Below are 27,563 nucleotides of genomic sequence, written 5' to 3'. Positions count from 1 at the left end.
ACTTTTGCCGGTCATGCGTTTACGTACAAACAGACCGCCGGAATGTGCGTGGCCTATCCTCGCTAGACTAAAGATAGAAAACACCCTACTATCACGTCACGTGAACTCACGTAGTCTAGCAGAAAAGTTTACAGACTGGCACCTTAACAGAAAGAACCACATTGTACACCACACTGGTTAAACTTTCATTTCACACAATAACTCAACAAGTACAATTTTCCATTATATTGTCCTCATTTCAAAGGCTTCCTGCAAGGTTTCGGCCGCTTTTTTCATTAGTCTCATGCGAAGTGTGTTGATCTCATTCTGGGCGAGATCTTTTCAGTCGAAAATAAGTTCCTCGCCACTTATTCTGTTTAGTTAAATCTTGTCCAATGTTCGCTTATCTGTCGTTTTGCCTGGTATCCGCATAGATTTGTTGAAAGAAAGGAAAGTAAAAAGTGAAAATTAAAAGAAAAAAGGTAGGTAAATGTTCTCAAGTTCCCATAGATCTTATTCCGTATACCTGCCTGATTTTTTTCCCCCATATTATTTTTCACTGTATTAAAAGTTATTTTTTTGATGAAATTGGATCTTGGAAAAGTTCGTCCAGTTCAGACTTATGTGGCGTATGGTACAGGTGGGCCAATAAATGGTACACTTACCCTTTACGTACTTGGACTTTTTAGATGGTACTCAGATCAGGAGACTGAACCAACCTTAATTTAATAGTGGTTAGCACGGTGAACTTCGGATCTGAAGCCAAGAGATCTTGGTTTCCTTAGCTCAATTTCCCGAGAGCTAAGGCCTTGCTTCTGTTGAGTGAATTATTGAGTGTAAAATAGGCATCATAAAAGTTTGATAAAACTTAGTTATCAAGTTATGCCCGATCGGGCGGGAACTATGTGGAAGTTCATACCAATAGAAAACAGAAATGAATTATTTAAACAACTATAGGTACCTATTTAAATACCTGTAGGTACATAGGTATACGTACCTACCTATGTAGTATGTACTTCAAAGGTAAAATATTGGGAACTTTCATGACCTTCCGATGTCCAGTTTGAGCTGATAGAATTTTTCCACTCAGTGCTGCCGTGGTCAGTGTACCTACCTATTCTAGGAACGACAGAACCTAGAAAGTTTCCTTCAGGCCCTTAGGGTGTAACACACTATCAGGTAGACCTGACAGGCGGACCTTTTACTCCACATCTGTCAGGTCTAGCTGATAGTGCAGAGTGACTGGACTGGCCTTGTCCTGAACTTAGGTATCATTTACGCACTATGTAAAGGGGTCAGTGGTCCCATTGAGGATATACCTACCTATGTACTTACGTATGTACCTATATCCGTGGTCAGTGTACCTACCTATTCTAGGAACGACAGAACCTAGAAAGTTTCCTTCAGGCCCTTAGGGTGTAACACACTATCAGGTAGACCTGACAGGCGGACCTTTTACTCCACATCTGTCAGGTCTAGCTGATAGTGCAGAGTGACTGGACTGGCCTTGTCCTGAACTTAGGTATCATTTACGCACTATGTAAAGAGGTCAGTGGTCCCATTGAGGGTATACCTACCTATGTATTTGCGCATGTACCTATATTGATAATATAAATATTGATATGCCATATCATTGTTATCAATTGTATAAGTGACACGAGAAAGGCGAAGGAGTGTTTTCATACAAAAAGCGATCAAAGGTTGATTTTTGATTTTTTTTTCTATGAAATCAAAATCAAACAGAAGACGTCAGGCTGTCGTGAGCAAATGTTTGCTGTCATATTCATTGATTCAATCTACGTCTAATATCGGCCATGCCATATTGACTCCTCAAAGAAGTAGGTACAAAGGATCAAAGGACACAAATAAAACATGATGTGTCGAACACACTCCAATTGCTCCCATTTTTTTCTTCTTTTTGAGCAAATGGAGTCCCCCCTATGTGTCATCTACTTCAGAAATCAGATAATAGGGTATGAGCGTAGGTACCCACTACACAGTCTACACACCTAGGTATATGGGTGGACTATGGATCTAGAGGATGGTGGTTCGAGTCCAAATCAAGTCATGAAATTTAGCGTAGTTTGAGCGGGGAACGACATTTGCGACGAGCATATATGCTGGAAATTCTTTCTACTTTGCCCAATCAGGCAGAGTTAGCATTAAGATTTACATTTTGCAAGTTAGGTGTGCCTACCTTTTTTTACCTTGCCTGCAAATAATGTCTTTGTGAGTATTTTTCTTTACATCCTCTAAATTACATTATTATTTCATTTTTTTCCGCAAAGCTCTCGCCTCGACTCAAAAAAGGGAGAATCTGAGACCTCTAATAAGTAGGTAACTGGGCATTGATTGATATGACTGGTAGGTACTTCGTACGAAATAGCGAATAGTAAAATCATATTATTATTCCTTGAACCCCGAGTGATAACAGAAACGCCTCGGCATTTCCTAACCCCTGGATATGAGATGAAAGTTCACGGTTGAATTCCTACGTAGGAATATGGAACAAAATGAAATTTCCGCATAATATATGTAGGAGAAACAAAAAAGTTCAATACTGTACAATAGATCAGTTGCGCTTACTTGGGTGATGTTTCAAAGTCATAGAGCAGGAAAAATGAGAACCAACGGGTTCTTTTTCTTCTACGACTTCTAGATCCCGAGATAAATCGATTTAAAAAATACCGGTAAATCGTGAACTTTGACGTCATGGCATACGCTCCCGTAGGCGATGACGTCATAACTCATGACTCCCACTTCGTTTGTTTGTGCGCATTTTGACGTGAAATCTGACGTCACAGCTCTTTGAAATTTTCCCCAGCCCTGAGCTAGAGTTGATTAGCGGACTACAAACAAGGTGGGTTTAAGTGACACAATTCAATAAAGTTAGAAAATTTTGAAAAAGTGAACCAAGTGAATTTTTTTTCAAAAGTCTTCAACAGCTGGAAAAGTGTTTTGAATTGTGGAGTTTTCATTTCGTGTTAGTGGATTTCAACAGGCACATTGGATTTTTCTACAGAATTTTTAGCCAGTGAATTTTTTCAAGTTTTTTAGAATAGTCCAATTTTTTACTTTTTCTTTCGTTTTGTGAATTTTTGGAAATTGGTTTTTAACCTTTTTACTTTTCTTGCATTGAAGTGTCGAAAACCGATTGTGTTTTGAAGCCATCAAGTTTTACCTTGGATATTCAAATGGATTACCTACTTACCTAGTTCGATAGATGGAGATTAGAAAAAGTTTTGTTGAAGAAATTAGAACTTTTTAATTAAAGATCTTAGCTCTGATGCCTCTGATAAATTTAAAAAAGATTTTGATAAAATTTCTTTCTTTCCTGAACCTCTAGTGATCCAAATCTCCAACTGGACTTACCCGGTCCTCTGTTTTCAAATTTCCCGATTTCAGCCACCAAATACCTACGGTGCCGTCTGATTGCGTTAAATTCAAAGTCTACTTGGATTTATAGTTTCAAAATTGATTTTTAAGTACATTTCAAGTTACCTACAACAAAATTTCGTGTTTGAGCGGTCTTTCTATTGGAAAAATTCAAAGTACATGCTTCAAAGTGAATAGTTATTGAATGGTACGATTACGTGCTGAAACAAACACGGTCCCAAGTATTGGTAATTGGTAATCTTCTACTAATCATAAAAAAAAACATTCATAAATTGGGATAAAATAAATTAAAGTGGGAAATTAGGATAAATTGGGGGAAAAAAATAAACTAAATTTTGAGATTTTCAAGTACCGATTAGATTTTCTAAAAGAATGTGCTGATCAAAAACCGTAAAACAACAGTTTGATTGTCAAGAAATAAAATTTTTATTTTACCTACCTACCAGCCAATTTTTACCAATAAGAGCTATTAGAAATCATGATAATTTTCATAAACCATTAGAAATCAAGCTAATTTTAACAAATAGGTACACCTATATACCTATTAGAAATCTAGGTACACCTATATACCTATTAGAAATCTATCAAAAAGTGCATTTATTAGCTATCTTCGACACTTCATGGCAATGCGAAGAAAAGTCTAGAGACCAATTTAGGACCTAATTTTACAGTCACTTTTGGCGCTTTAAAATAAACAATCCTGATTTTTCAAGTTCTGAAAACTATCGGCATTCCACCAAGTTACAATCTTTATTTAACTAAGACCTAAATTGTCCAAAAGTGACCATAGAATTAGATCTAAATCAATTCACGTAAATGAAAAGGGTTTTACCTTGTTTATAATACAAAGTTCCAGGATGAGACTGAAAAGTCTTTATATGTATACACAGGGGCATACCTTACCAAATTCTTATTTTGACCCATACAAGGGATCAAACATTAACGAGCAAAACTCATAATTTGGTATCGCCAACTTTGTTTAGATCGCCCTTTTTATTTTTCAAATCTACCTAAATCCAGGCTCTAAAGAGATTTTACGTCTCATACAAGATCTGGAGATTGTACCGTTAAAGTTAAATTCTTGTTAAATTGTTGGTTGGTGCGAAAATACGGAATTTCCCGTCAGTGGATGTAACTTCTTGATAAAAGAAGATACCCTGAAAAATTGCTCATCAGCAATTTAGGCGTATTTTTCCAGTAGGAAAAGACCAACCTCCATTAGAGATTTCCAACCTGCGATAGAAGAGGAACATTAAGAAGAAGAAGAAGAAGAAGAAGAAGAAGAAGAAGAAGAAGAAGAAGAAGAAGAAGCCTTCGGAAGAAAAGAAAACGAATGAAGAACGCTGAAGAAATTGAAGAATTGAACTGAAAAATCGTCTAAACCGGAAAACAATCGAGATAGAGAGGCTGACCAAGAACAAGATAGTGGTGTCAAGTTGGGAAAACATAGGAAATATATCTCAATGAAAGAATAGTAGGCAGACATGATTTATGGTTGGGGTTGGAACACCCATAAACACACCGGGTCCGCGCTGACAAAGTATTGGGACACCCACTCACTATAAGGTAGACCTGACAGGCGGACCTGATCAGGTGTACCTGTCAGGTCTACCTGATAGTGAGTGGCTGGCCTTTGACGAGAAAGAAAGACAAGGCATTTGAACATGTCGGGACGGACATCATTCGTCCTAGTATGGACAAAACTCGGCCGTTTGTCGGCGCGGGCTTGATGCAGTTTATGTGTATCCAGACCTTTATGCGGCTCCCAGAAACGAACTTCAAAACCATCTGGAACGAAATCAACAACTTCTTGCAGACTCGCAGACTTTTTCTGTAAAGAATATGTACGTTCTTCTGAGGTTCCGACATTGTTTCCTCATTTTCTTGGTTGTGTGAGTATGGAAGAGATATTCCATAGACTTTGGCAGCTTATACTGAAACGAAACAGATTGATCAACAGTAAGCTCCTGTAACTGAATAGAAAGATGGAGGAAATTTCAAATTTATGGGGTACTTGTAAAAGAGGATCTTTCTCAAGTTTTTACACAACTATCAAATCCAAGAGTAGGATAAATCAACAACAGGCCAGGTCTCAAAAGGTACAACAATTTAAATGACCAGAAGAAACACGGACTGGGTCTATGGACGAACGAGTTTCAACTCCATTAGACGCTATCAATGGCTCTCAAATCTATAGACCAAAAGTATGGGGTAACCTCGTTTGTAAATTCCTGCTAGATATGCGTTTCATGTAAACTTCTTTTCCCAAACGGATATAATGATAAAGGGGTTTAATTTGGTAGAAAATGCCTTTTAGGCATTGATTAACCTCTGATCCATGCAAATAAAGTCGGGTCCCTTTTTAGAATTTCAGTCTCATTCTGGCCAATATAAACAAGGTAAAAAAAAGCCTCTAGCCTCGCCCTAGACATCAAGACGTAAGGACAAAATATACCCTTCCTTGGTGATGTTTTGTGTAAAAGTCGCTTTTGGTTTCGAACTCGATAAGTTCGACGTTAAAACGTTCAATTTACGGCCGGTCGTTATCTTGAACTCTGGACCATTTAACGTCCTAGTTTTCGGCCGGCCGTTGTTTGAAGATCTCGTCGTTCTAACGTCCTCTTTGGTCTGTGAGACCGGACTAATTCAAGCGGTTCAAGCCCACTCCATATGTCGCGTCGGATAGGTATATTTCTGTGAGGCCGAACCAAATTCAAGTCAGATACACACTGTCGGATTTAGGGCTGTCAGGCTGAACTCTGGCCCGCTATTAAGCCCATCACATACGTTACTATCGCCCGAAATGTCTATTTTTGGGACTGACGCGAACTGGGCCGTATACCATCGAGTTTAAATTTAAAGGAATTCTACTTACGCAGCTGAAGTACCCACCAGCTTATAGTTCTACAGTAGGTACATACCATAAAGCATGTAATTATGAACAAGACATTGTATCTTTTTTTTTTTAGAAGTTAAGGTTTTCTTAGTGACGAGGATTCCATCCGCCTCCTCACATTAACCTCACCCACCTTGGTATGGCCTGGAAAAGCCAGCAACACACGATTTTCACCCATCTGGATAACAACCAGGTCTAACTTTGCTTAACTTGTTTCAGATTTGTGACGGGGGGAAAAAATGAGCGTGTGGAGCTGTCTTACATCTCACTAAAGTCACGAGTCTTCATGGTTTGACACAATTTTTTCTCTCCATTCCAACTGACACCTCTTTATGGAACGTTTGTTTGATGAATATTTTACACTTTAAAAAAAACATTGCTTTTTTTTTTTTTTTTTTTTTTTTTTTTTTGAGAAGTTAAGGTTTTCTTAGTGACGGGGGTTCCATCCGCCTCCTCACATTAACCTCACCCACCTTGGTATGGCCTGGAAAAGCCAGCAACACTGTGCAACACACGATTTTCACCCATTTGGATAACAACCAGGTCTAACTTTGCTTAAAACTTGTTTCAGATTTGTGACAGAGGGAAAAAAATGAGCGTGTGGAGCTGTCTTACATCTCACTAAAGTCACGAGTCTTCATGGTTTGACACAATTTTTTTCTCTCCATTCCAACTGACACCTCTTTATGGAACGTTTGCCACGTTTGTTTAATGAATATTTTACACCCAACCTTAATTGTTATTTAGAATGTTTAAAATAGGTACCTACTACACTAAAAAAAAAAAAACTAGGGTGCCGGAAGCTCACTCGATTGTGACTGGGTTCTAGAACTCTAATGAACTCTATTGAACTTTTTATATAGGGAAGCTCAAAATTATAGGAAATATAGCATTCCTCCGAGGCTGAGTGGGTATCACACTATTCTTGCACTCCGTAGGTCCGGGGTTCGATTCCCTGAGCGTTCGAAGTTTTTTCGGCTCTGTGCTTGGAGTTCGGGGTGCACTTTTTACAATTGAGTAGCTACTTTAATAGAGCAAAGATTATTGAAATATGGAAATACCTAATCATACTGAAGAGGCACTTAGAAACAATTACCCACAATCTCTCTTTAAAAACAATCTTACAATTACCCATTCATAGAAACTTAGAAACCTCTTAATAAACTATTTAAAAAGACAAAATGGTCCTGAGCACACAAACACCATGTGTGCTCAAAAATTTCGTTTCCTATACCGTGGGGACTAGATTGTTTTCGTTTCAGTCCCAAAATATCCCCTCACATCTTCTCCTGGGGCTCTGAAACACATATGGCGCGGCCCCCCAGGCCTGCACGCACTCTCAAGTCCATAAAAGGGCAAGCGTGTGCCCAACGAGTCTATTTTAGGGCATATTCTCCGGCGTCTATTTCGGGAACCCTCCTTTCGGATTGCTTCATAGCGGGGTTTGACTCAGAAATTGCCTCTTGGAACGCGTTCAAAATTTCGATGAAACATCTCCATATTGTTATGAATAACACAAACATTTTTTATACATTCTTGCTGTGCGTGGAGCATATTTTTGGAAATGAAAAAGATGAAAAATTCGTTTTTGAAAAAATCTTTCGGGCCGAATATTCCCGATATTGAACTATGAACATGGGTTGTTACTTGTTACCTATTATTTGCGCTTTAGGTCTAACCTCAGGATTAATGATGGATTATTTAAGGAGGTTTCCTTTTTGGGTTGTTGATGACGAAACCAATAAGTATAGGTAGTTAATCCCTAGCTTTAGGTGATACATAATGGGATGTTTATGCAGTAATCCGAGGTACGGAGCCTTCAAATTTGGATCCTGTTACAAAATTTCATTAGAGGTCGAGTCACAAAGAATGGTGGGGCTAAACTTAGGGAAAATTAGAGGAAAATACCCTATTATAACGAGAAATACCTAATCAGTGGATGAAAGAAAAAACATAGAGATAACATTAAATTTGGGTCTTCGGGTTGCTGTTTTATGCTAGGGAGCTAGGGGTTTCTAGACTTTCTAGTTCTTATGGGACGTCACTTAGTTTTTGTTTGAGAACCAATGTTAGGTACTTTATACATAATTATGAGGGACATAATTATTTCGAAACTAGCAGGACATAATAATTTACTCCGTTTCATGTCGTGAGGGTTTTATTGTATGAGGAACGTTTGGGTGTCTGAGAGTGGTTCCTCCGTTATTTCCTTAGGTTCTGTTACTTTATATTCCGTTTTGTTAGACTCCGTTACGTTAGGACCCATTATGTTAAACTCCATTCTGTTAGGTTCAGTTCCGTTAGACGCCGTTATGTTCGGTCCGAATCATACCAGAGGCGGATCCAAATGACCAAGCTCCTACATCCGGATTGACCAGTAGTCAGGTAAGTTAATGTCAACAAAGCTCAACAAGTAAGCTAACTAGGCTGGCTTTATTTTTGTTATTAGTTATTAGGCAGATACCTACTAATCGATTCAGCAAATATTGAGAGAGAAATGAGCAAAATTTCAACACTTCAAACGACAATCCAAAAATTATTGAAGTGGATTTGTTCGAATGATCCCAATTAGTAAGGGAGGTACCTACTTAATTTCATTAGGTAACTGTAAGTTATTTAATTTCCCAAGTACTTAATTTCAGTAGTTTTGTTCCATTTTTTTTCAATGTGACTTGTGAGCTCGCGATCAGTGATCTGTTTCCTATTTTTTTGCCACCAATACCTAAATAGTAAAAATATTGCACATCGAGTAGGTACCTAAATACATACCTCAGATAGACCTATTCGTATCAATCAATTCTGTAGTCAAGTGAAAACATTTTCCTTCTTATTAAGAACAGCATGGCAACTAGAAAATTGTCCACGGTCAGTTTGCATAACAAATACTCCAACCCGTATGGAAATGGTAAGCTAGTGATTTTTTTTTCTACTTGAAAATAATTAGGAATTTCAGACCATGAAGTTTTTTTAAGATTCATTTAAATTCTAAACTTAGATCCTCCAAAAACTTGGGTTGAAATCGATCCAACCCAACTTTTCGTTGGGTTAGAACCTACGAAATGTTTTGCTTATTTACTAGTAACTTAGGTCCAAAAGCCAAAAGAGATATATGTAATAGGAAATGGTCATTGCTTGCTCTGTTAGAAATCAAGGAAAAAGTTTTTTTCCGAATAGATTTTTCCCACAAAAAATTGAAATCTTAAAGATCTCTGTCACCAGAATATGGAAAGAATTTCTAGACATTTTTAGATGGGTACAACCTAAAATTTCCTTTTCGTGCGAAAATTCATTCAATAATTCAATAAATTACCTCGAAGGCTCATAGCTCGTAGCTAATAAGAAAATCAATGAATATTTGCTCTCAAAAATCTAAAAAAATAATTACAAACATATAGGTACGTATATATCAAGCATGTTGTTGTTGCTGTTGCAAAAGTAAAATCACAACTTAGTTTTTTTTTTTTTTTTTTTTTGAGAAAACACCCCCGTTTCTAACGAATTGGTCTAATATCTACGTATGTATAATGGTTTTGACATTAAATTTCTTAGAACTCTCAAATTAATAATAATAAACAGGTGTTTTAATGAGAAAGCTTGATCAGGTACCCGTGTTTTATAATAATAACAGTGCTTATTTATACTGCTCGTATAGGACTGAAAAGTCCCTTTACTCCAGCAATAAGGCTACTACTATTATTGTGGTCAAATTCTCAAATTATATTGAGGATAAAATTCCATACCTCGGCTGTGATTGAACCCACGCCCTCCTGTTTACCAGGCGAGCGCCTTGACCACTACACCACCGAGGCAGGTTTATATGTTTTGATTGATTTTTCTTCCATTGTTTTTCGTAGTGAAAACTATTACCTAGCCGTTCATCAGTAAGTTATCAGTAGACACTGGGTATGTATGTATTACTTATAGGTAGGTAGGTACATAGGTAGTCCTTACTCAGGGGTCCTTGAAACCTACTGAATCTCCGTGCCTGATCTAGAACTTTACTTACAGTCCAATTAATCAAAGAAGTCTGTCCAAATAAATATACATATATTTTTTTAGAGGTTTGATAGAGGGAACTGTATCTGCCATGGTTGTATCGTCCCGAAAGCGAAGAGAGAACGAAGACAAGATAGGAGAAAAGCTGTTCCTAGAACGAACCTTGGCCGTTCAGGATAAAATCCGTAACGGGTGGGGAAATTGAACCCACCCAGCCCTGAGCTAGAGTTGATTAGCGGACTACAAACAAGGTGGGTTTAAGTGACACAATTCAATAAAGTTAGAAAATTTTGAAAAAAGTTAACCAAGTGAATTTTTTTCAAAAGTCTTCAACAACTGGAAAAGTGTTTTGAATTTTGTGGAGTTTTCATCTCGTAGTGGATTTCAACAGGCACATTGGATTTTTTCTAAGGGAGAGGTTTAAAATGTTTGAGATGTGTAGGTAAAATTCCGTTTGTTACGTTATGTCTAATCCAGGCTGTTGTTCTCTGTTTCAGGTTACGCCCTTCCCCACGCCATCCTCCGTCTGGATCTGGCTGGTCGTGACTTGACCGACTACCTGATGAAGATCCTCACCGAGAGAGGTTACTCTTTCACCACCACCGCTGAGCGTGAAATCGTTCGTGACATCAAGGAGAAGCTGTGCTACGTCGCCCTGGACTTTGAACAGGAAATGGCCACCGCTGCTGCCTCCACTTCTCTGGAGAAATCCTACGAACTTCCCGACGGTCAAGTCATCACCATCGGAAACGAAAGATTCCGTTGTCCCGAAGCTCTGTTCCAACCTTCCTTCCTGGGTATGGAATCTTGCGGTATCCACGAGACCGTGTACAACTCCATCATGAAGTGCGATGTTGATATCAGAAAGGACCTGTACGCCAACACTGTCCTGTCTGGAGGTACCACCATGTACCCCGGTATTGCCGACAGAATGCAAAAGGAAATCACTGCCCTGGCTCCCTCTACCATCAAGATCAAGATCATTGCTCCCCCTGAGAGAAAGTACTCCGTGTGGATTGGAGGTTCCATCTTGGCTTCTCTGTCTACCTTCCAACAGATGTGGATCAGCAAACAAGAATACGACGAGTCCGGCCCTGGAATCGTTCACCGCAAATGTTTCTAAGCATTCAACTTTTCTCTTTTGCTTTGGTTCTTTCAAAGCTACATTGCGCACCATCCTTCAATGTTTTTGTATATAGACATCGCCCCAGCCTTATATTACATCTAAGGCTTTCATAAAGTTAAGGTTGTTTTCGGGAATTCTGATTATACATACGTCTCAAACGGTAAATTAAAACATGAATTTATTATTAGGACATTTATTTATTTAAATTTAAGACATAGGTATAGGTAGGTATCTTTTTTATATCGGTCCATCTTTCCATTATTTATTTATATTATATATAAAATAAAATGAACTTTTATATGATAAGTACTAATATCACATGGCTTCTTTATTTCTCGACCTTTGTATTGGGGGACTAGTGACCTTCGTCCCATTAGTAATAGGCGTCTCAGCCTATAGGTATGTACCTAATCAATCTAAATGTACATCATCAAAATACTCGTATGTATGAATGAAAATTCACACAAATGTATAGGTAATGAACATGTTACTGATATACATAGAAACAGTCCAATAGTGGGCAATCAAATAAGAAATAGGTACCTATGTACTTAAAATCTAATAGCGAACAATAAACAAGTAAGACATTCGCATTGAAAGATGAAATTCATATTTAGTTCAAGTTCACACAGACTTATAAAGGTATTCAATAGCTATGTTGTGACGTAATACAAACCTTTCTAAATACGCAAGAAGTACCCCTTTCTGGACCATTTGAAATGCCATACTAGCATAAATATCTAAAATATACGAATCGATACAGATACCTGCCTAAATGGGGGGTTTGACTCAGAAATTGCCTCTTGGAACGCGTTCAAAATTTCGATGAAACATCTCCATATTGTTATGAATAACACAAACATTTTTTTTATACATTCTTGCTGTGCGTGGAGCATATTTTTGGAAATGAAAAAGATGAAAAATTTGTATTTGAAAAAATCTTTCGGGCCGAATATTCCGATATTGAATTATGAACATGGGTTGTTACTTGTTACTTGTTACCTATTATTTGCGCTTTAGGTCTAACCTCGGGATTAATGATGGAATATTTAAGGAGGTTTCCCTTTTGGGTTGTTGATTACGAAACTAATAAATATAGTTAATCCCTAGCTTTAGGTGATACATAATGGGATGCTTATGCGGTAGTCCGAGGTACGGAACCTTCAAATTTGGATCCTGTTACAAAATTTCATTAGAGGTCGAGTCACAAAGAAAGGTGGGGCTAAACTTAGGGAAAATTAGAGGAAAATACCCTATTATAACGAGAAATACCTAATCAGTGGATGAAAGAAAAAACATGGAGATAACATTAAATTTGGGTCTTCGGGTAGCTGTTTAATGCTAGGGAGCTAGGGGTTTCTAAACTTTCTAGTTCTTATGGGACGTCACTTCTTAGTTTTTGTTTGAGAACCAATGTTAGGTACTTTATACATAATTATGAGGGACATAATTATTTCGAAACTGAATGGTGGGGCTAAACTTAGGGAAAATTAGAGGAAAATACCCTATTATAACGAGAAATACCTAATCAGTGGATGAAAGAAAAAACATAGAGATAACATTAAATTTGGGTCTTCGGGTTGCTGTTTTATGCTAGGGAGCTAGGGGTTTCTAGACTTTCTAGTTCTTATGGGACGTCAATAAGGTATTTCTGGTGTATTTAAATGGGGAATTAAGTGATGACGTGATGACTGTCCCTAGGTACATAAGGTTATTTTATAGTAATGTTCTTCCTATTGTTCATTGCAGGACTTCAGAATGCCTAGGTAGCCAGGCTTCCAGAATACCATTTGAAATACACAGTAGAGGGTTGCAAATATGCGAGACACACATTTTAAGTTAGAACCGTCTCGCATACATGCGACCCACACTATAAAAGTATTCAACGGTGTCTCGCACAGATTCACCCCGTGGCTGTCAATGTGTTAAAATGTTTGGGGGGGGGGGGGGAGATATGGTGCAAATTTTATGTCAAGGTCAAACATGACCCGCCAGGTCTCAAGGTCTGGCAATTTTTTTTTGCCTCATGTTGTCAGAAATGATTAGGGAAATTTTCAACTTATTAGAGAAATTTGTTTGTTTTTTATTATTATTATTATTAGGGGTTTGACAAAGGGAACTGTAGTAGGCTGTAGGTAACTGCCAAAGTCTTATGGTCCCAAAATTGAAGCGAGAAAAATGACAGGATAGGAGAAAGTCAGTCTTTCCAAAAACTAACCTTTTTCGGTTTTGAATAAAATCAGCCCCGGGAAGGAATCGAACCCACTATATTGCTTAGTGGCAGCTTATTCACTAAAAAGAATTCCCGGGTCATTAGGTAGATGTAGGGAGGGATCTTCCATCACGTGCTGGCCTGATGATTCGCACGAGATAAGAGTTTTGACATTGCAAGATCAAAACAATAAATAAAGTCAATTCCTATCACACTGGCTTACATGCTGGCTAGTAGTGGCTAGCCAAAGCTCAACAAGTTGAGGAGAAAAACCTAGGTAGGTAGATAGGTACTTAGGAACAAAGACAAATCACTTTTTTAGAGGTTTGACAGAGGGAACTGTAACTGCTATGGTCTTATCGTCCCGAAATCGAAGAGAGAAGGAAGACAGGATAGGAGAAAGCCAGCCGTTCTAAGATCAAAACAATAAATAAAGTCAATTCCTATCACACTGGCTTACATGCTGGCTAGTAGTGGCTAGCCAAAGCTCAACAAGTTGAGGGGAAAAACCTAGGTAGGTAGATAGGTAGTTAGGAACATAGACAAATCACTTAAAAAAAATGCCATGGTTACCTCGTTGGCCTTCAGATATGGCGATTGGTGGTTCGAGTCCAATCAGTCAAGTCGTAAAATTTATCTAGGTGACTTAATTGGGAACGATATTTGTGACAATGGACTGTAATCTAAAAGCACCATCATGACAAACATGCCACACCAGGGGACTTTGCCCATCTCGTTTTGGACACGAATGATCACAGAGTAATTTTTAAGCTGCGTCTACACCACAGTCGACCGAAGTCAATCGACATCGCACCCATATAAAGAGGATATAAGATCAAAGGATTTTCTTGGAATGGACACCCTTCTATCCTAGTCCAACTATCTACATGGCCTCAAGTACCGAAGAAGTACCAACTATAAGACAGGGTACAGGTCCCTGTCTGGTTATTTCCAGTGGTCAACGGTCAGTTATGTTTGTTTACCCTCGGGGTAATGTCAACTGACCATTCTAGAAATTTTCAGGAGGAAAAAAAATCGATTATTTATCAATTACCGATTTATCAATATCAGCTAATTTGCTATTTACTTTGTGTTGATATTTCCTTATCTGATAAGATGGGCGGGAATCGAACCCGCGGCCTAGCGCTTACAAGGCAGACGCACTACCAACTAAGCTAACTAGGCTGGCTTCGGAAAACTTTTGGTAGCGGAATCGGTTCTCTTTTGGAAACTGAAATGGATCCATTGTGCTATAGTTAGCAAATCATTTTCATTTTCAGTGCCGGAGGGTTAGTGACAGCCGTGGCACCAGTAGTGATTGACTGTAAGGGTATCTGGATTGGATGGTCCGGTCTATATGATTTGGCACCAGATGAGGTGATACCAGAGGCGGATCCAAATGACCAAGCTCCTACATCCGGATTGACCAGTAGTCAGGTAAGTTAATGTCAACAAAGCTCAACAAGTAGCTTGAAGAAGCGTGGCTTTTGATCAGTAATCAACTAATTATGGATGTTGACGTACGTTGGAGGGTTCTCTCAGAAAAATCTAATAGCGATGAAGAAATGAGAAGAATAGGAACAAGCAATAACGCATGTCTTCAATAGTATTCAAAAATTGCGAGAAGAATACGCAGAACTTCAAGACAAAGAAGGTACTTCAAGTAGATTCGTCAAAATACCTATCTATATGGAGCAAGATCACTCCTAAAAAATAAAATTGTCAAATAATTTCCGAAAAACTTTCAGGTTCCTAACTTCCAGTTTCATCTCCGCAGGTGATACCAGTTCATGTTGACAAAGATGAGTTCGAAGCGTACTACAACGGTTGCTGCAATGGCACCTTCTGGCCTTTGTTCCACTCCATGCCCGACAGAGCTGTGTTCAACGCAGAAACTTGGAAAGTAAGTCATCTCAAAATGAATGGAGTTACTTTGGAGATAACGGTGATGTTTCAAGGATGCTGGACATCTCAATATATCATCTCTAAAGCTCTAAACCCAAAGTTGGTTTTATCAAAGAGAGGGTGATGACAGCATTATACAGGATATGGGAAAGCCACCCTAAAGGGGGAACTCTAAACCCAAAGTTGGTTTTATCAAAGAGAGGGTGATGACAGGATTATACAGGATATGGGAAAGCCATCCGTCCCGAGAACGAACCTTTTTTGGCGAAGTCGAACCCGCGGCCTAGCGCTTACAAGGCAGACGCACTACCAACTAAGCTAACTAGGCTGGCTTCGGAAAACTTTTGGAATCGGTTCTCTTTTGGAAACTGAAATGCTCTAGAATGGATCCATTGTGCTATAGTTAGCAAATCAAGCCAAAGATTCCATCCATTCTCAAATGAGTTTCGAGGAGGACCAGGATGATCAAAGTATTAGGAAGTTAATTCCGAACAGGAAATCGAATCTGACTGTTGCTTCTTCGTAAACAAGACTCTAGACTGTAGAGCGGTATCATCATTCCTATATGAACACATGTAACGCGGATGTTTCATGTGGTACTATCAAGAATGGTCTGTTCATAACTCTGACAAAAGTCAAACAATTAAGGATCGAAATCCGGAGTGAATCTGACATACTCATCTCCTTAAGCCAAAGATTCCATCCATTCTCAAATGAGTTTCGAGGAGGACCAGGATGATCAAAGTATTAGGAAGTTAATTCCGAACAGGAAATCCAATCTGACTGTTGCTTCTTCGTAAACAAGACTCTACACTGTAGAGCGGTATCATCATTCCTATATGAACACATGTAACGCGGATGTTTCATGTTGTACTATCAAGAATGGTCCGTTCATAACTCTGACAAAAGTCAAACAATTAAGGATCGAAATCCGGAGTGAATCTGACATGAAGATACCTACTCATCTCCTTATAACAATTATGTGATTTATGTGCCTACTTTTGCTCGTATTCATTGTTTTGACTAAAAGCCATTTTACATTTTGATAAACATTTCACATTTCCCTCTTTTCCATGCCTGCACCTACCTTAACTATTTTCTATACTGTCTTTCTGTTTCATTCTTTGTACCACTCACACTTATTTTACCTGAGATTTTGTAAATATTTCGTATAGGTACAAAGGATCAAAGGACACAAATAAAACATGATGTGTCGAACACACTCCAATTGCTCCCATTTTTTTCTTCTTTTTGAGCAAATAGAGTCCGCCCTATGTGTCATCTACTTCAGAAATCAGATAATAGGGTATGAGTGTAGTAGGTACCCACTACACAGGCTCGTATTCATTGTTTTGACTAAAAGCCATTTTACATTTTGATAAACATTTCACATTTCCCTCTTTTCCATGCCTGCACCTACCTTAGCTATTTCTATACTGTCTTTCTGTTTCATTCTTTGTACCACTCACACTTATTTTACCTGAGATTTTGTAAATATTTCGTACTTTTAGGATTAAATGGATTACCCTCTTTAGTTGATATTTGATAAGTACTACAGTTACCCTGTTCATTTGATAAGTAGGTACCTACATGTCTTATCAGATGATTTGAAATCGAGTAGCATTGTCGAACAAATTGTTTTGTGTCATGGACGTTTTCTTATTTATTTTGATTATTGAATGTTTCAACGGTTCGTACCTTGCTAGATGTAAGTTTATTAAATAAAAATGTACCTACGTATTATTCGGACATTTCTAGAAGAAAGAAGGGCTCGGTTTCGAGGGTGGTCTCTTCGGTGGTTGACGTTGAGAAGTCGGGGGGCTCTGTGCTGGAGTCTTCGGCGCTGTCTGGTAGAGGTGTGGTTGTGCGGTTAGCCTGGAATGTAGTGTTATGAGGATTAGAGAAAACATCGATGTCAGCTGGGTTCGAAATGGCCGGAATGGAAGATCCGTCCCTAAGTCCCTACCTAATGACCTGGGAGTGTGTGTGGTGAATATTAGCGGCCAGAAAACAATATAGCTTAGTTATCTTCGAGGGCGGACGGCTGGCTTTTTCATATCCTACCCTAATTCTTTTTTCGATGTTGGGGTAGGTACAGACATTTCGATGTGTTAAACAGTTCATCAAAAGACATGAACGTGTACCTGATGTACCCTTTTAGCTTTTCAGGCAAAATAATAAGAACAAGAGAGCGACATAAAGAGTGCTGGAGTAAGTTAATTTGAAAACGTCTGATCCGGAAATCAAACCCATCAGTTCTGGTTCTCTAGAGTAGAGTCATGCACGAGCTAACTAGACACAAACAAGTAATCGGAGTCAGGTATTCGTAGAGTGACAAATAACTCGAATATTCCTAGGTTCCTATAATATCCTAATAGTAAAAGTGAAGAAAATTACTATTGAATAATCATAAACGTGAACATTTTCATGAAAAAATCAGCAGACAACACGACAACAGGAAGTGTTAGGTGACTACATATGTATATTCATCGAATAATAGCTATGACACCTCTCTTATATTTATTAGGTAGGTATTATGTTCTTTCGTCATCTTCTACGTGCAATAACCGGCAGGCTATTGATAGTATTGATGCAGGTGCAAATATTTTGCAAGTGAAAATATTAATGACGTTTATATTTTCTCGTTGATTTGATTCGATAAGTAGATGCCTACGAGAATTAAAGTCCTGAATTACTATTCAATGAAAATGAAAAACCCTATAAAGTTGTTTTACTCAAAACTCGAAATAATAGGTAGGTACATACTTACTCTTCCTCACTGGTCACTATAAGAGAGGTGAGTTACATAGTTGGTTATTAGTGGTCTCCAACCGTCTACCATTCGTCCTGCAGAGACTAGCAGATGGTTCTCTGGTCAGAAAAAATAGGTCAGTATACCTAATTATTTGTATTTTTCTTTCGGAAAACTAAAAAAAAAAGAGGTTTGACAGAGGGAACTGTAGCTGCTAGGGTCTTATCGTCCCGAAATCGAAGAGAGAAGGAAGACAGGATAGGAGAAAGCCAGCCGTTCCGAGAGCGAACATTATCCCACCAGGCCATAGGATATTTGTCTTCAATAGGATTTTCTTACTAATCACGTAGATTTCTTGTCACTCTTGTCATTTGCTAACTGAATAGATATGATATGCTATAACAGAGTTTCTTATTTCATCACTTATTCCGACCTATCTCTACCAATTACCTGCTGAACTCATTCACAGAACGGCCCCAAAAGGGCCCAAAAAGGTAAGATAAAAAAACAACAACACTCAGTTGTATTATTTACAATCATATTGCACTTGTTTAATTTTACAATAAATACAACACTTGCTCAACATGCAAATTTATTAAGCTACTAACCACAACTAGGTATGATACAAAATACAAATTACAACGATAAACAAGAAATACAAGAATAGGTTCCATGTATCCATTTTTCTTTATCAGACACAGTAAGAAGACTTATGTCCACCACTCACTCTCAGACCGTCTGACAGACTGGGGCCTCGCAAACCTAGGGTCTGTCAGACTGACCTGGGTCTATGAGACCGCGCCCTTTCAGACGGTCTGATCGCCTGTAAAATATTTGATTGTTCGTCGAAGGTCCCGTGACTGGAGCATGATCTGAACGGATAATGGAAATGGGACCTAAGATCGACCTACGTCAACATACAAAGCGACCTTTTCGTTCAACATAAACATTTCTTTTATGTTTAATCCTACCTAGGAATAGTATTTAAACCGCGGTATAATATCCACTTCAAACCGCCCTTTTTACGGCAAAATGCCACTTTTACACTATTCCATACTATGGCTATAGTGATTGACTGTAAGGGTATCTGGATTGGATGGTCCGGTCTATATGATTTGGCACCAGATGAGGTGATACCAGAGGCGGATCCAAATGACCAAGCTCCTACATCCGGATTGACCAGTAGTCAGGTAAGTTAATGTCAACAAAGCTCAACAAGTAGCTTGAAGAAGCGTGGCTTTTGATCAGTAATCAACTAATAATGGATGTTGACGTACGTTGGAGGGTTCTCTCAGAAAAATCTAATAGCGATGAAGAAATGAGAAGAATATGTACCTACAAGCAATAACGCATGTCTTCAATAGTATTCGAAAATTGCGAGAAGAATACGCACAACTTCAAGACAAAGAAGGTACTCAAGTAGATTCGTCAAAATACCTATATGGAGCAAGATCACTAAAAATAAAATTGTTAAATAAAAAAATAAAATTGTTAAATAATTTCCGAAAAACTTTTAGGTTCCTAACTTCCAGTTTCATCTCCACAGGTGATACCAGTTCATGTTGACAAAGATGAGTTCGAAGCGTACTACAACGGTTGCTGCAATGGCACTTTCTGGCCTTTGTTCCACTCCATGCCTGACAGAGCTGTGTTCAACGCAGAAACTTGGAAGGTAAGTCATCTTAAAATGAATGGAGTTACTTTGGAGATAGGTAACGGTGATGTTTCAAGGATGCTGGACATCTCAATATATCATCAGGACGCGACCTATAAGAAACATAATTTTCTGAATTATCGATTTTTTTTCTCCCGTTTCATAGGGGGAACTCTAAACCCAAAGTTGGTTTTATCAAAGAGAGGGTGATGACAGGATTATACAGGATATGGGAAAGCCACCCGTCCCGAGAACGAACCTTATTTGGCGAAGAAAATCCCTGCCATAATGATGGCCACTATCCAACACCAACAAAGTATTGTTGTAGGGATGATATTGAGCTAATACCTATCTCTAAAGTACCTACCTTGAATTCTATCAATCATAAACTATCTTTTTCCTCAGACCTATTGCAAAGTGAACGAGGAATTCGCCAACTGTACGTTGAACGCTCTCAGGAATGTCATCAAGGATTTGGACGCAGCAGGCAAAACCAACGTGGTGCCTGTTGTATGGATTCATGACTACCAGTTGCTGGTTGCTGCAACCACTATCAGACAGGTGGGTAATAAGTAATAAGTTATAAGATTGCGTTCCAGTATTTCGGCTTCAAATCCCAAAAATAATAGGTATCACTACAAGTATTTTTCCATAGCAGAGTAAGTTAATGAAGTTCAGCACACCTATGGGGCCTTTGATCCCTACACTTAAGCCTTTAGGTGGGCTTTTTTTATGTGTGTCAGAAATAATTCTGAACTTCATCCAAATTTGTTTTCTTATCCTTGTGTACATTTGATATAGGTAGGTACAATTACCAGTCAAGCCCTAATGTCCACAGATCATTTCCCGACGCAATAAGATAACGTGCGTTCAATAAAAACGTGTTGTGGTTTTCACCGGAGGAAGCTCCGTTGATGGTGTGTTTGTTTACGTTGTTTTATCATTCGGACTCGGAATGTCCTGGAAAAAGTGAGTGGTGATAAGGAAACATAACACAGGTGTGAGAACAGTGGTGTGGGCGATAAGATTTCTGATCGTACAAGAATTGCTAAAGGCAGAAACACACTAATACAATGAACGAAATTACCTACAATATTACCTATGGGAAAACTACATCTTTCTGACTCCCCATGAGCTCACGTGACGTGATGGTAGTGTGTTTCTACTTCAAGACTCTTAAGAGGTAGAGCAGAATAAGTAAAAAAAAAAATCTGGTGTGAACATCACACGACTTTCCTCATCCTATTCAATGACGCTTATTTTGGGTGTTCTTGTTCTTATAGCCAAACATTTACAATATCTCTAACCGTTTAGTCGGTATAGCTGAAAACCGCCAAAAAGCGGTAAAATGCCGCCAACCGCAGCACCTATCTCAACCAAACGTTTTGAGTTGCATCCTTGTCACATTTGTAAACTACATACCAAAATTTCAAGTCTCTAGCTCTGTCACATTTGACAGTTGCATACCAAATTTTAAGTCTCTATCTAGCTCGTACCGTTCCCGAGATATCTTGTTTACAGACAGACACACACACAGACCAATGGCTGAAACTTTGGATTTAGGCTCTAGGGACCTCAAAACGTGTTTTGGCACTAAAAATTGACCATCGAAATTTGACCCGATTACTTACATTATTTTCCTTCCTATAGGATAAGGAAAGTAAAAAGCGTTTTGAGGATAATGCAGACAAAGTTTACCCATTCACATACATTACATAGTGTCCACCATTCACACTCAGATCGTTTCAGAAATCACAGTCTGATGCTTTTCTGCCATATACGCTGATCTGTGGGTCTGTCGGACGTTCTGAGTCTGAATGCCGGGTATACGATGTACCTAGTGTAGGTACATATACGTACTTGGACTTTTTAGATGGTACTCAGATCAGGAGACTGAACCAACCTTAATTTAGTGGTTAGCACGGTGGACTTCGGATATGAAGCCAAGAGATCTCGGTTTCCTTAGCTCAATTTCCCGAGAGCACTGATTCTGTTGAGTGAATTATTGAGTGTAAAATAGGCATCATAAAAGTTTGATAAAACCTATTTATCAAGTTATGCCCGATCGGGCGGGAACTATGTGGAAGTTCATAACAATAGAAAATAGATATGAATTATTTAAACAACTATAGGTACCTATTTAAATACCTGTAGGTACATAGGTATACGTACCTACCTATGTACTATGTACCTCAAATGTAAAATATTGGGAACCTTCATGACCTTCCCATGTCCAGTTTGAGCTGATAGAATTTTTCCACTCAGCGCTGCCGTGGTCAGCGGTATAGGAACATAATTTTCACGCTAGATGAATGGAAAACAGTATATATTTACTTCTCGATTAAAAAGGACAAGGAAATTCGGGACTATAAAAAAAAAGAAAAATAAAAGTTTAATTTCTGTCCCTAGGTACGCACACTGACCCTACCTACCGATTTATCAATATCAGCTAATTTGCTCTTTATTTTGTGTTGATATTTCCTTATCTGATAAGAGGTTTATCTTTGATTGCGAGTGATAAGGAGGTGTTTTACTTGTCATCATGCCGTGCGTACAAAATCAGTCCAACTGTGATCCTGAGTCAAACAGCATGGCAACTAGAAAATTGTCCACGGTCAGTTTGCATAACAAATACTCCAACCCGTATGGAAATGGTAAGCTAGTGATTTTTTTCTACTTAAAAATAATTAGGAATTCCGGACAATGAAGTTTTAAGATTCTTTTAAATTCTAAACTTAAATCCTCCAAAAACTTGGGTTGAAATCGATCCAACCCAACTTTTCATTGGGTTAGAACCTACGAAATGTTTTGCTTATTTACTAGTAACTTAGGTCCAAAAGCCAAAAGAGATATATGTAATAGGAAATGGTCATTGCTTGCTCTGTTAGAAATCAAGGAAAAAGATTTTTCCGAATAGATTCTTCCCACAAAAAATTGAAATCTTAGAGATCTCTGTCACCAGAATATGGAAAGAATTTAATACACATTTTTAGATGGGTACAACCTAAAATTTCCTTTTCGTGTGAAAATTCATTCAATAATTCAATAAATTACCTCGAAGGCTCATAGCCCGTAGCTATAATAAGGAAAAATCAATGAATATTAGCTCTCAAAAATCTAAAATATTAATTACAAACATATATGTAGGTACGTATATCAAGCATGTTGTTGTTGTTGTTGTTGCTATTGCAAAAGTTTGCATCGACAATCAATCTGTAACTTGATCACTGACTGAGACATTATTCTCTGGAAAATTTTCTTATGTGCCTCTCCTCTCTAGATTTAAACTTATATATCGACTGAGATAAGTTGATAATTACTTAAGACAGGTATATTTACATACTTACTTGTTACATACGTGTACATGTGACAATCAATCTGTAACTTGATCACTGACTGAGACATTATTCTCTGGAAAATTTTCTTATGTGCCTCTCCTCTCTAGATTTAAACTTAGATATCGACTGAGATAAGTTGATAATTACTTAAGACAGGTATATTTACATACTTGTGCACATACGTGTACATGAGTACATAGTTCCATACATACCTACATATTGACATATAGGAGATTATGACGAGAGGTACATTTGATATAGGTAGGTACAATTACCAGTCAAGCCCTAATGTCCACAGATCATTTCCCGACGCAATAAGATAACGTGCGTTCAAGAAAAACGTGTTGTGGTTTTCACCGGAGGAAGCTCCGTTGATGTTGTGTTTGTTTACGTTGTTTTATCATTCGGACTCGGAATGTCCTGGAAAATGTGAGTGGTGATAAGGAAACATAACACAGGTGTGAGAACAGTGGTGTGGGCGATAAGATTTCTGGTCATACAAGAATGGCTAAAGGCAGAAACAGACTAATATATCATGAACGAAATTACCTACAATATTACCTATGGGAAAACTACATCTTTCTGACTCCCCATGAGCTCTCGTGACGTGATAGTAGTGTGTTTCTACTTCAAGACTCTTAAGAGGTAGAGCGGAATAAGTCCAAAAAAGCGTTTTGCTGAGGATAATGCAGACAAAGTTTAGCCATTCACATATATTACATAGTGTCTATCACTCACACTCAGATCGTTTGAGAAATCACAGTCTGATGCTTTTCTGCCAAATACGCTAATCTGGGTTTGTCAGACGTTCTGAGTCTGAATGCCGGGTATAGGACGTATATCTAGTGTAGGTAGGGCTCTTGGGACATCATGCGTCTCTTCCCTTGGGATGATCAGATTTTACAAGGCATTCTCGGTAAGTGAATTGAAAAAGACGTTACTTCGACGTATTAATTAGTGAGGTATTTTTCTCTGGTAAAATTTATCACGGACTCAATATGGCTTGTCCTTCTTTTTTACAATAATATCCGCTGAAACCGACCTTACTTAGATGTTTTTCTAAATTAATCGTTTTATTTTGTTCCTAGCCTACGACTTCGTCGGTTTTCACATCGAGGATTATTGCTTGAACTTCATCGACTGTTGCTGTAGAAGACTCGGAAGTCGTGTGGACAGGAACAACATGCTGGTGGAGCTGGCAGGACGCACAGTCCATGTCAAAGCTCTACCCATCGGAATCCCCTTCGAGCGATTTGTGCAACTGGCGGAGAATGCTCCAGAAAATTTGAAAGACGAAAATCTCAAAGTTATTCTAGGCGTTGACAGATTGGACTACACCAAGGGTTTGGTTCACAGGATAAAAGCTTTCGAGAGACTTCTGGAAAAGCATCCCGAGTATGTAGAAAAAGTCACATTCCTGCAAATTTCCGTTCCTAGTCGGACAGACGTTCTAGAGTACAAAGCTTTGAAAGATGAAATGGACCAACTTGTGGGCAGAATCAATGGCCGCTTCTCAAAACCCAACTGGTCCCCTATTCGCTACATCTTTGGTTGCATCGGACAAGAAGAACTAGCAGCTCTGTATAGAGATAGTGCCATTGCCCTGGTGACACCCCTGAGAGATGGAATGAATCTGGTGGCTAAGGAATATGTTGCTTGTCAGATCAGAGAGCCTGGTGTATTGATTCTATCACCATTCGCAGGTGCTGGTGGTATGATGCATGAAGCTCTACTGGTCAACCCCTATGAGATTGATGCTGCAGCTAATGTTCTGCATCGCGCGCTATGTATGCCTCGGGATGAAAGAGAACTCAGAATGTCACAGCTCAGACATCGTGAGCAACAACTTGATGTGAATCACTGGATGAATTCCTTCTTATCTTCCATGGGAGCTCTTGACAATGATGATGACAGTGATCCCCTCTCTGCCAAAACATTGCAACTTACTCTGGATGACTTTGATCTCTACTTGAACAACTACGTTGACGGCAATTGTAAATTGAGTTTGATTCTAGATTACGATGGTACACTGACCCCCCTCACGAGCCATCCTGATCTAGCTGTCATGTCAGAGGAGACCAAACGAGTATTGGAGAGACTTGCCAACATGCCTGATGTCAACATTGGAATTATATCCGGTAGAACTTTGGAAAACCTCAGACAGTAAGCACCTGAGAGCGAAATGTTAATAGTCTTGATTTCCAGCTCAAAACCGCTATTAGTATTCAAATTTGGGGGGAAATGAGACAAAAACAAACAAATCCAGCTTATAAAGAATAAATTTCTTTACGTCTCTCATCGGATCATTCTACTCGGCGCGGCGATAGTGTTCTTTATTTGTAAAGAAAGTAAAAGCACACAGCACATCTTGCGTAGGAAGTTGCTGAATCCCGACCCGAGGAGGACTTTACCTAAACAGGTAAGATTCGTTCTCGGAACGGCTGTTTTCCTCTTTCTCTATTCGATTTTGGGACGGTAAGACAAGTTTCCTCTCCTAAACTTTTTTGAGGCAAGAGTACTCTTAGAAACCTGAGGGTATGGACGGACATACAGAAGACAGTAAGCACCTGAGAGCGAAATGTTAATAGTCTTGATTTCCAGCTCAAAACCGCTATTAGTATTCAAATTTGGGGGGAAATGAGACAAAAACAAACAAATCCAGCTTATAAAGAATAAATTTCTTTACGTCTCTCATCATTCTACTCGGCGCGGCGATAGTGTTCTTTATTTGTAAAGAAAGTAAAAGCACACAGTACATCTTGCGTAGGAAGTTGCCAGGTGTAATACTTGATGTGCCATATTACATCATTCCCATAGTAGTGTGTGATTCACATGATTTCACTTCGGGTCTCGTGATTAGAAACACTCGGCATAATACCAGAGAGCACTGTAGGAGTTAACATTTTATGACCGAATCTTAATATGAGAGACTGTATAGTGTATAGTTATATGGAGCCTTGGGAAAGAAGTTAAAATAAAAATAGTAATAATAAGAAATGGTTAGTAAGGAGATTTTTTAACTACCTACCGTACACTGACCCCCCTCACGAGCCATCCTGATCTAGCTGTCATGTCAGAGGAGACCAAACGAGTATTGGAGAGACTTGCCAACATGCCAGATGTCAACATTGGAATTATATCCGGTAGAACTTTGGAAAACCTAATGAAAATGGTGAACATTGAGAAAGTGACATACGCTGGCAGTCACGGTTTGGAAATCCTTCATCCTGATGGAACAAAGTTTGTTCATCCAGTACCCAAAGAATATGCTGAGAAGTTGAGACAACTGATTAAAGCCCTTCAAGATGAAGTATGCCATGATGGAGCCTGGATTGAGAACAAGGGCGTCCTCTTGACATTCCATTACCGTGAGACACCCATTGAACGTAGAGAATACATTATTGATCGCGCTAGTCAAATCTTCCTGGAAGCAGGGTTCGAACCACACAATGCGTTGATGGCGATCGAGGCTAAGCCACCTGTGAAGTGGGATCAGGGGAGAGCTTCTATCCATATCCTGCGTACCATGTACGGCGTGGATTGGTCTGAACGCGTGAGGATTATCTACGCTGGAAATGAAGATGCAATGCTTGCCTTGCAAGGTATTGCTTGTACGTTCCGTGTAGACTCATCTCCTACTGTCAAATCTTCCTGGAAGCAGGGTTCGAACCACACAATGCGTTGATGGCGATCGAGGCTAAGCCACCTGTGAAGTGGGATCAGGGGAGAGCCTCCATCCATATCCTGCGTACCATGTACGGCGTGGATTGGTCTGAACGCGTGAGGATTATCTACGCTGGGAATGAAGATGCAATGCTTGCCTTGCAAGGTATTGCTTGTACGTTCCGTGTAGACTCATCTCCTACTGTAATCACTGCTGCTGACTTCAGACTGTCTGGACCAGACGCTGTGCTTACTATGTTGAAGTGGGTTGAGAAGGAAATGAACAAACGGGCACCTAAGATAGCGGCCAAACCTCCACGACTTCTACGTTCCCCCGCTGTCAGCAGAAAATCTCAAGCCAAAGATACCTACCAAACAACTTGGTAACAGCTACCAGATGAAATGAAAGTGTTTTCGCCTTTTACTGAACTGAAAGTAAGAATTGCGGTGGTCCCTACCTGCTTATTACGTTGGGAGAAATGGATTCGTATCTGTAGGATCTCGTAATTGTGAAACGATCTGCATAGGTAGGTACATCGTAAAGGTAAGGAATAGCCATGATTTCTTAGGAGATCGATATCGGATCGCCTGTTTTTCGAGTTAAAACTAGACAATTCAAGTGGTTTATTCAACAATTAAGGAGTCG

The 27,563-nt window shown here is 38.9% G+C and overlaps 2 protein-coding genes and 1 long non-coding RNA gene across 5 annotated transcripts in view; all 3 read left to right on the top strand.

The window, feature by feature from the left end:
- The window catches only part of LOC103506086 (actin, muscle), a 28,347-nt gene extending 16,778 nt beyond the window's left edge, over positions 1–11,569 (top strand). For both annotated transcript variants that reach the window (XM_008470467.3, XM_026821238.1), the window contains one exon: positions 10,765–11,569. In XM_008470467.3, coding sequence (XP_008468689.1) covers positions 10,765–11,390 — 626 coding nt within the window. In that variant the 3' untranslated portion in view covers positions 11,391–11,569. The remainder of the gene's footprint in view (positions 1–10,764) is intronic.
- LOC113466117 lies at positions 8,891–10,174 on the top strand. Of its 2 annotated transcripts, none has more exons than XR_003390620.1 (2): positions 8,891–9,024; positions 9,821–10,174. It is a non-coding gene; the product is annotated as an uncharacterized LOC113466117 (long non-coding RNA). The 2 variants fall into 2 exon arrangements; XR_003390619.1 differs by having other exon boundaries at positions 8,893–9,020.
- A 12,546-nt stretch (positions 11,570–24,115) lies between the features above and the next one.
- LOC108251997 (alpha,alpha-trehalose-phosphate synthase [UDP-forming] A-like) lies at positions 24,116–27,304 on the top strand. Its single transcript, XM_017442704.2, has 4 exons — positions 24,116–24,170; positions 24,343–25,328; positions 26,334–26,689; positions 26,917–27,304. Exons 1-4 carry the CDS (start codon positions 24,125–24,127, stop codon positions 27,302–27,304), a joined length of 1,776 nt encoding a protein of 591 aa, XP_017298193.2. The 5' UTR covers positions 24,116–24,124.
- Positions 27,305–27,563: the final 259 nt, after the last annotated feature.

This window comes from Diaphorina citri, unplaced genomic scaffold (genome assembly GCF_000475195.1).
Source record: "Diaphorina citri unplaced genomic scaffold, Diaci psyllid genome assembly version 1.1 scaffold214, whole genome shotgun sequence".
NCBI classification, from domain to species: Eukaryota; Metazoa; Arthropoda; class Insecta; order Hemiptera; family Psyllidae; genus Diaphorina; species Diaphorina citri.
Note: the sequence above shows the minus strand (reverse complement) of the source record. Positions and strands in the feature narration are given on the sequence as shown.

Bases quoted from the DNA above. Each gene is read 5' to 3' on its own strand.
- LOC108251997 (XM_017442704.2), top strand. From the start codon at position 24,125: ATGCGTCTCTTCCCTTGGGATGATCAGATTTTACAAGGCATTCTCG. The intron at 24,171-24,342 runs GTAAGTGAATTG...TTTTGTTCCTAG, and splicing joins GATTTTACAAGGCATTCTCG to CCTACGACTTCGTCGGTTTT. The intron at 26,690-26,916 runs GTTCGAACCACA...CCTGGAAGCAGG, and splicing joins CAAATCTTCCTGGAAGCAGG to GTTCGAACCACACAATGCGT.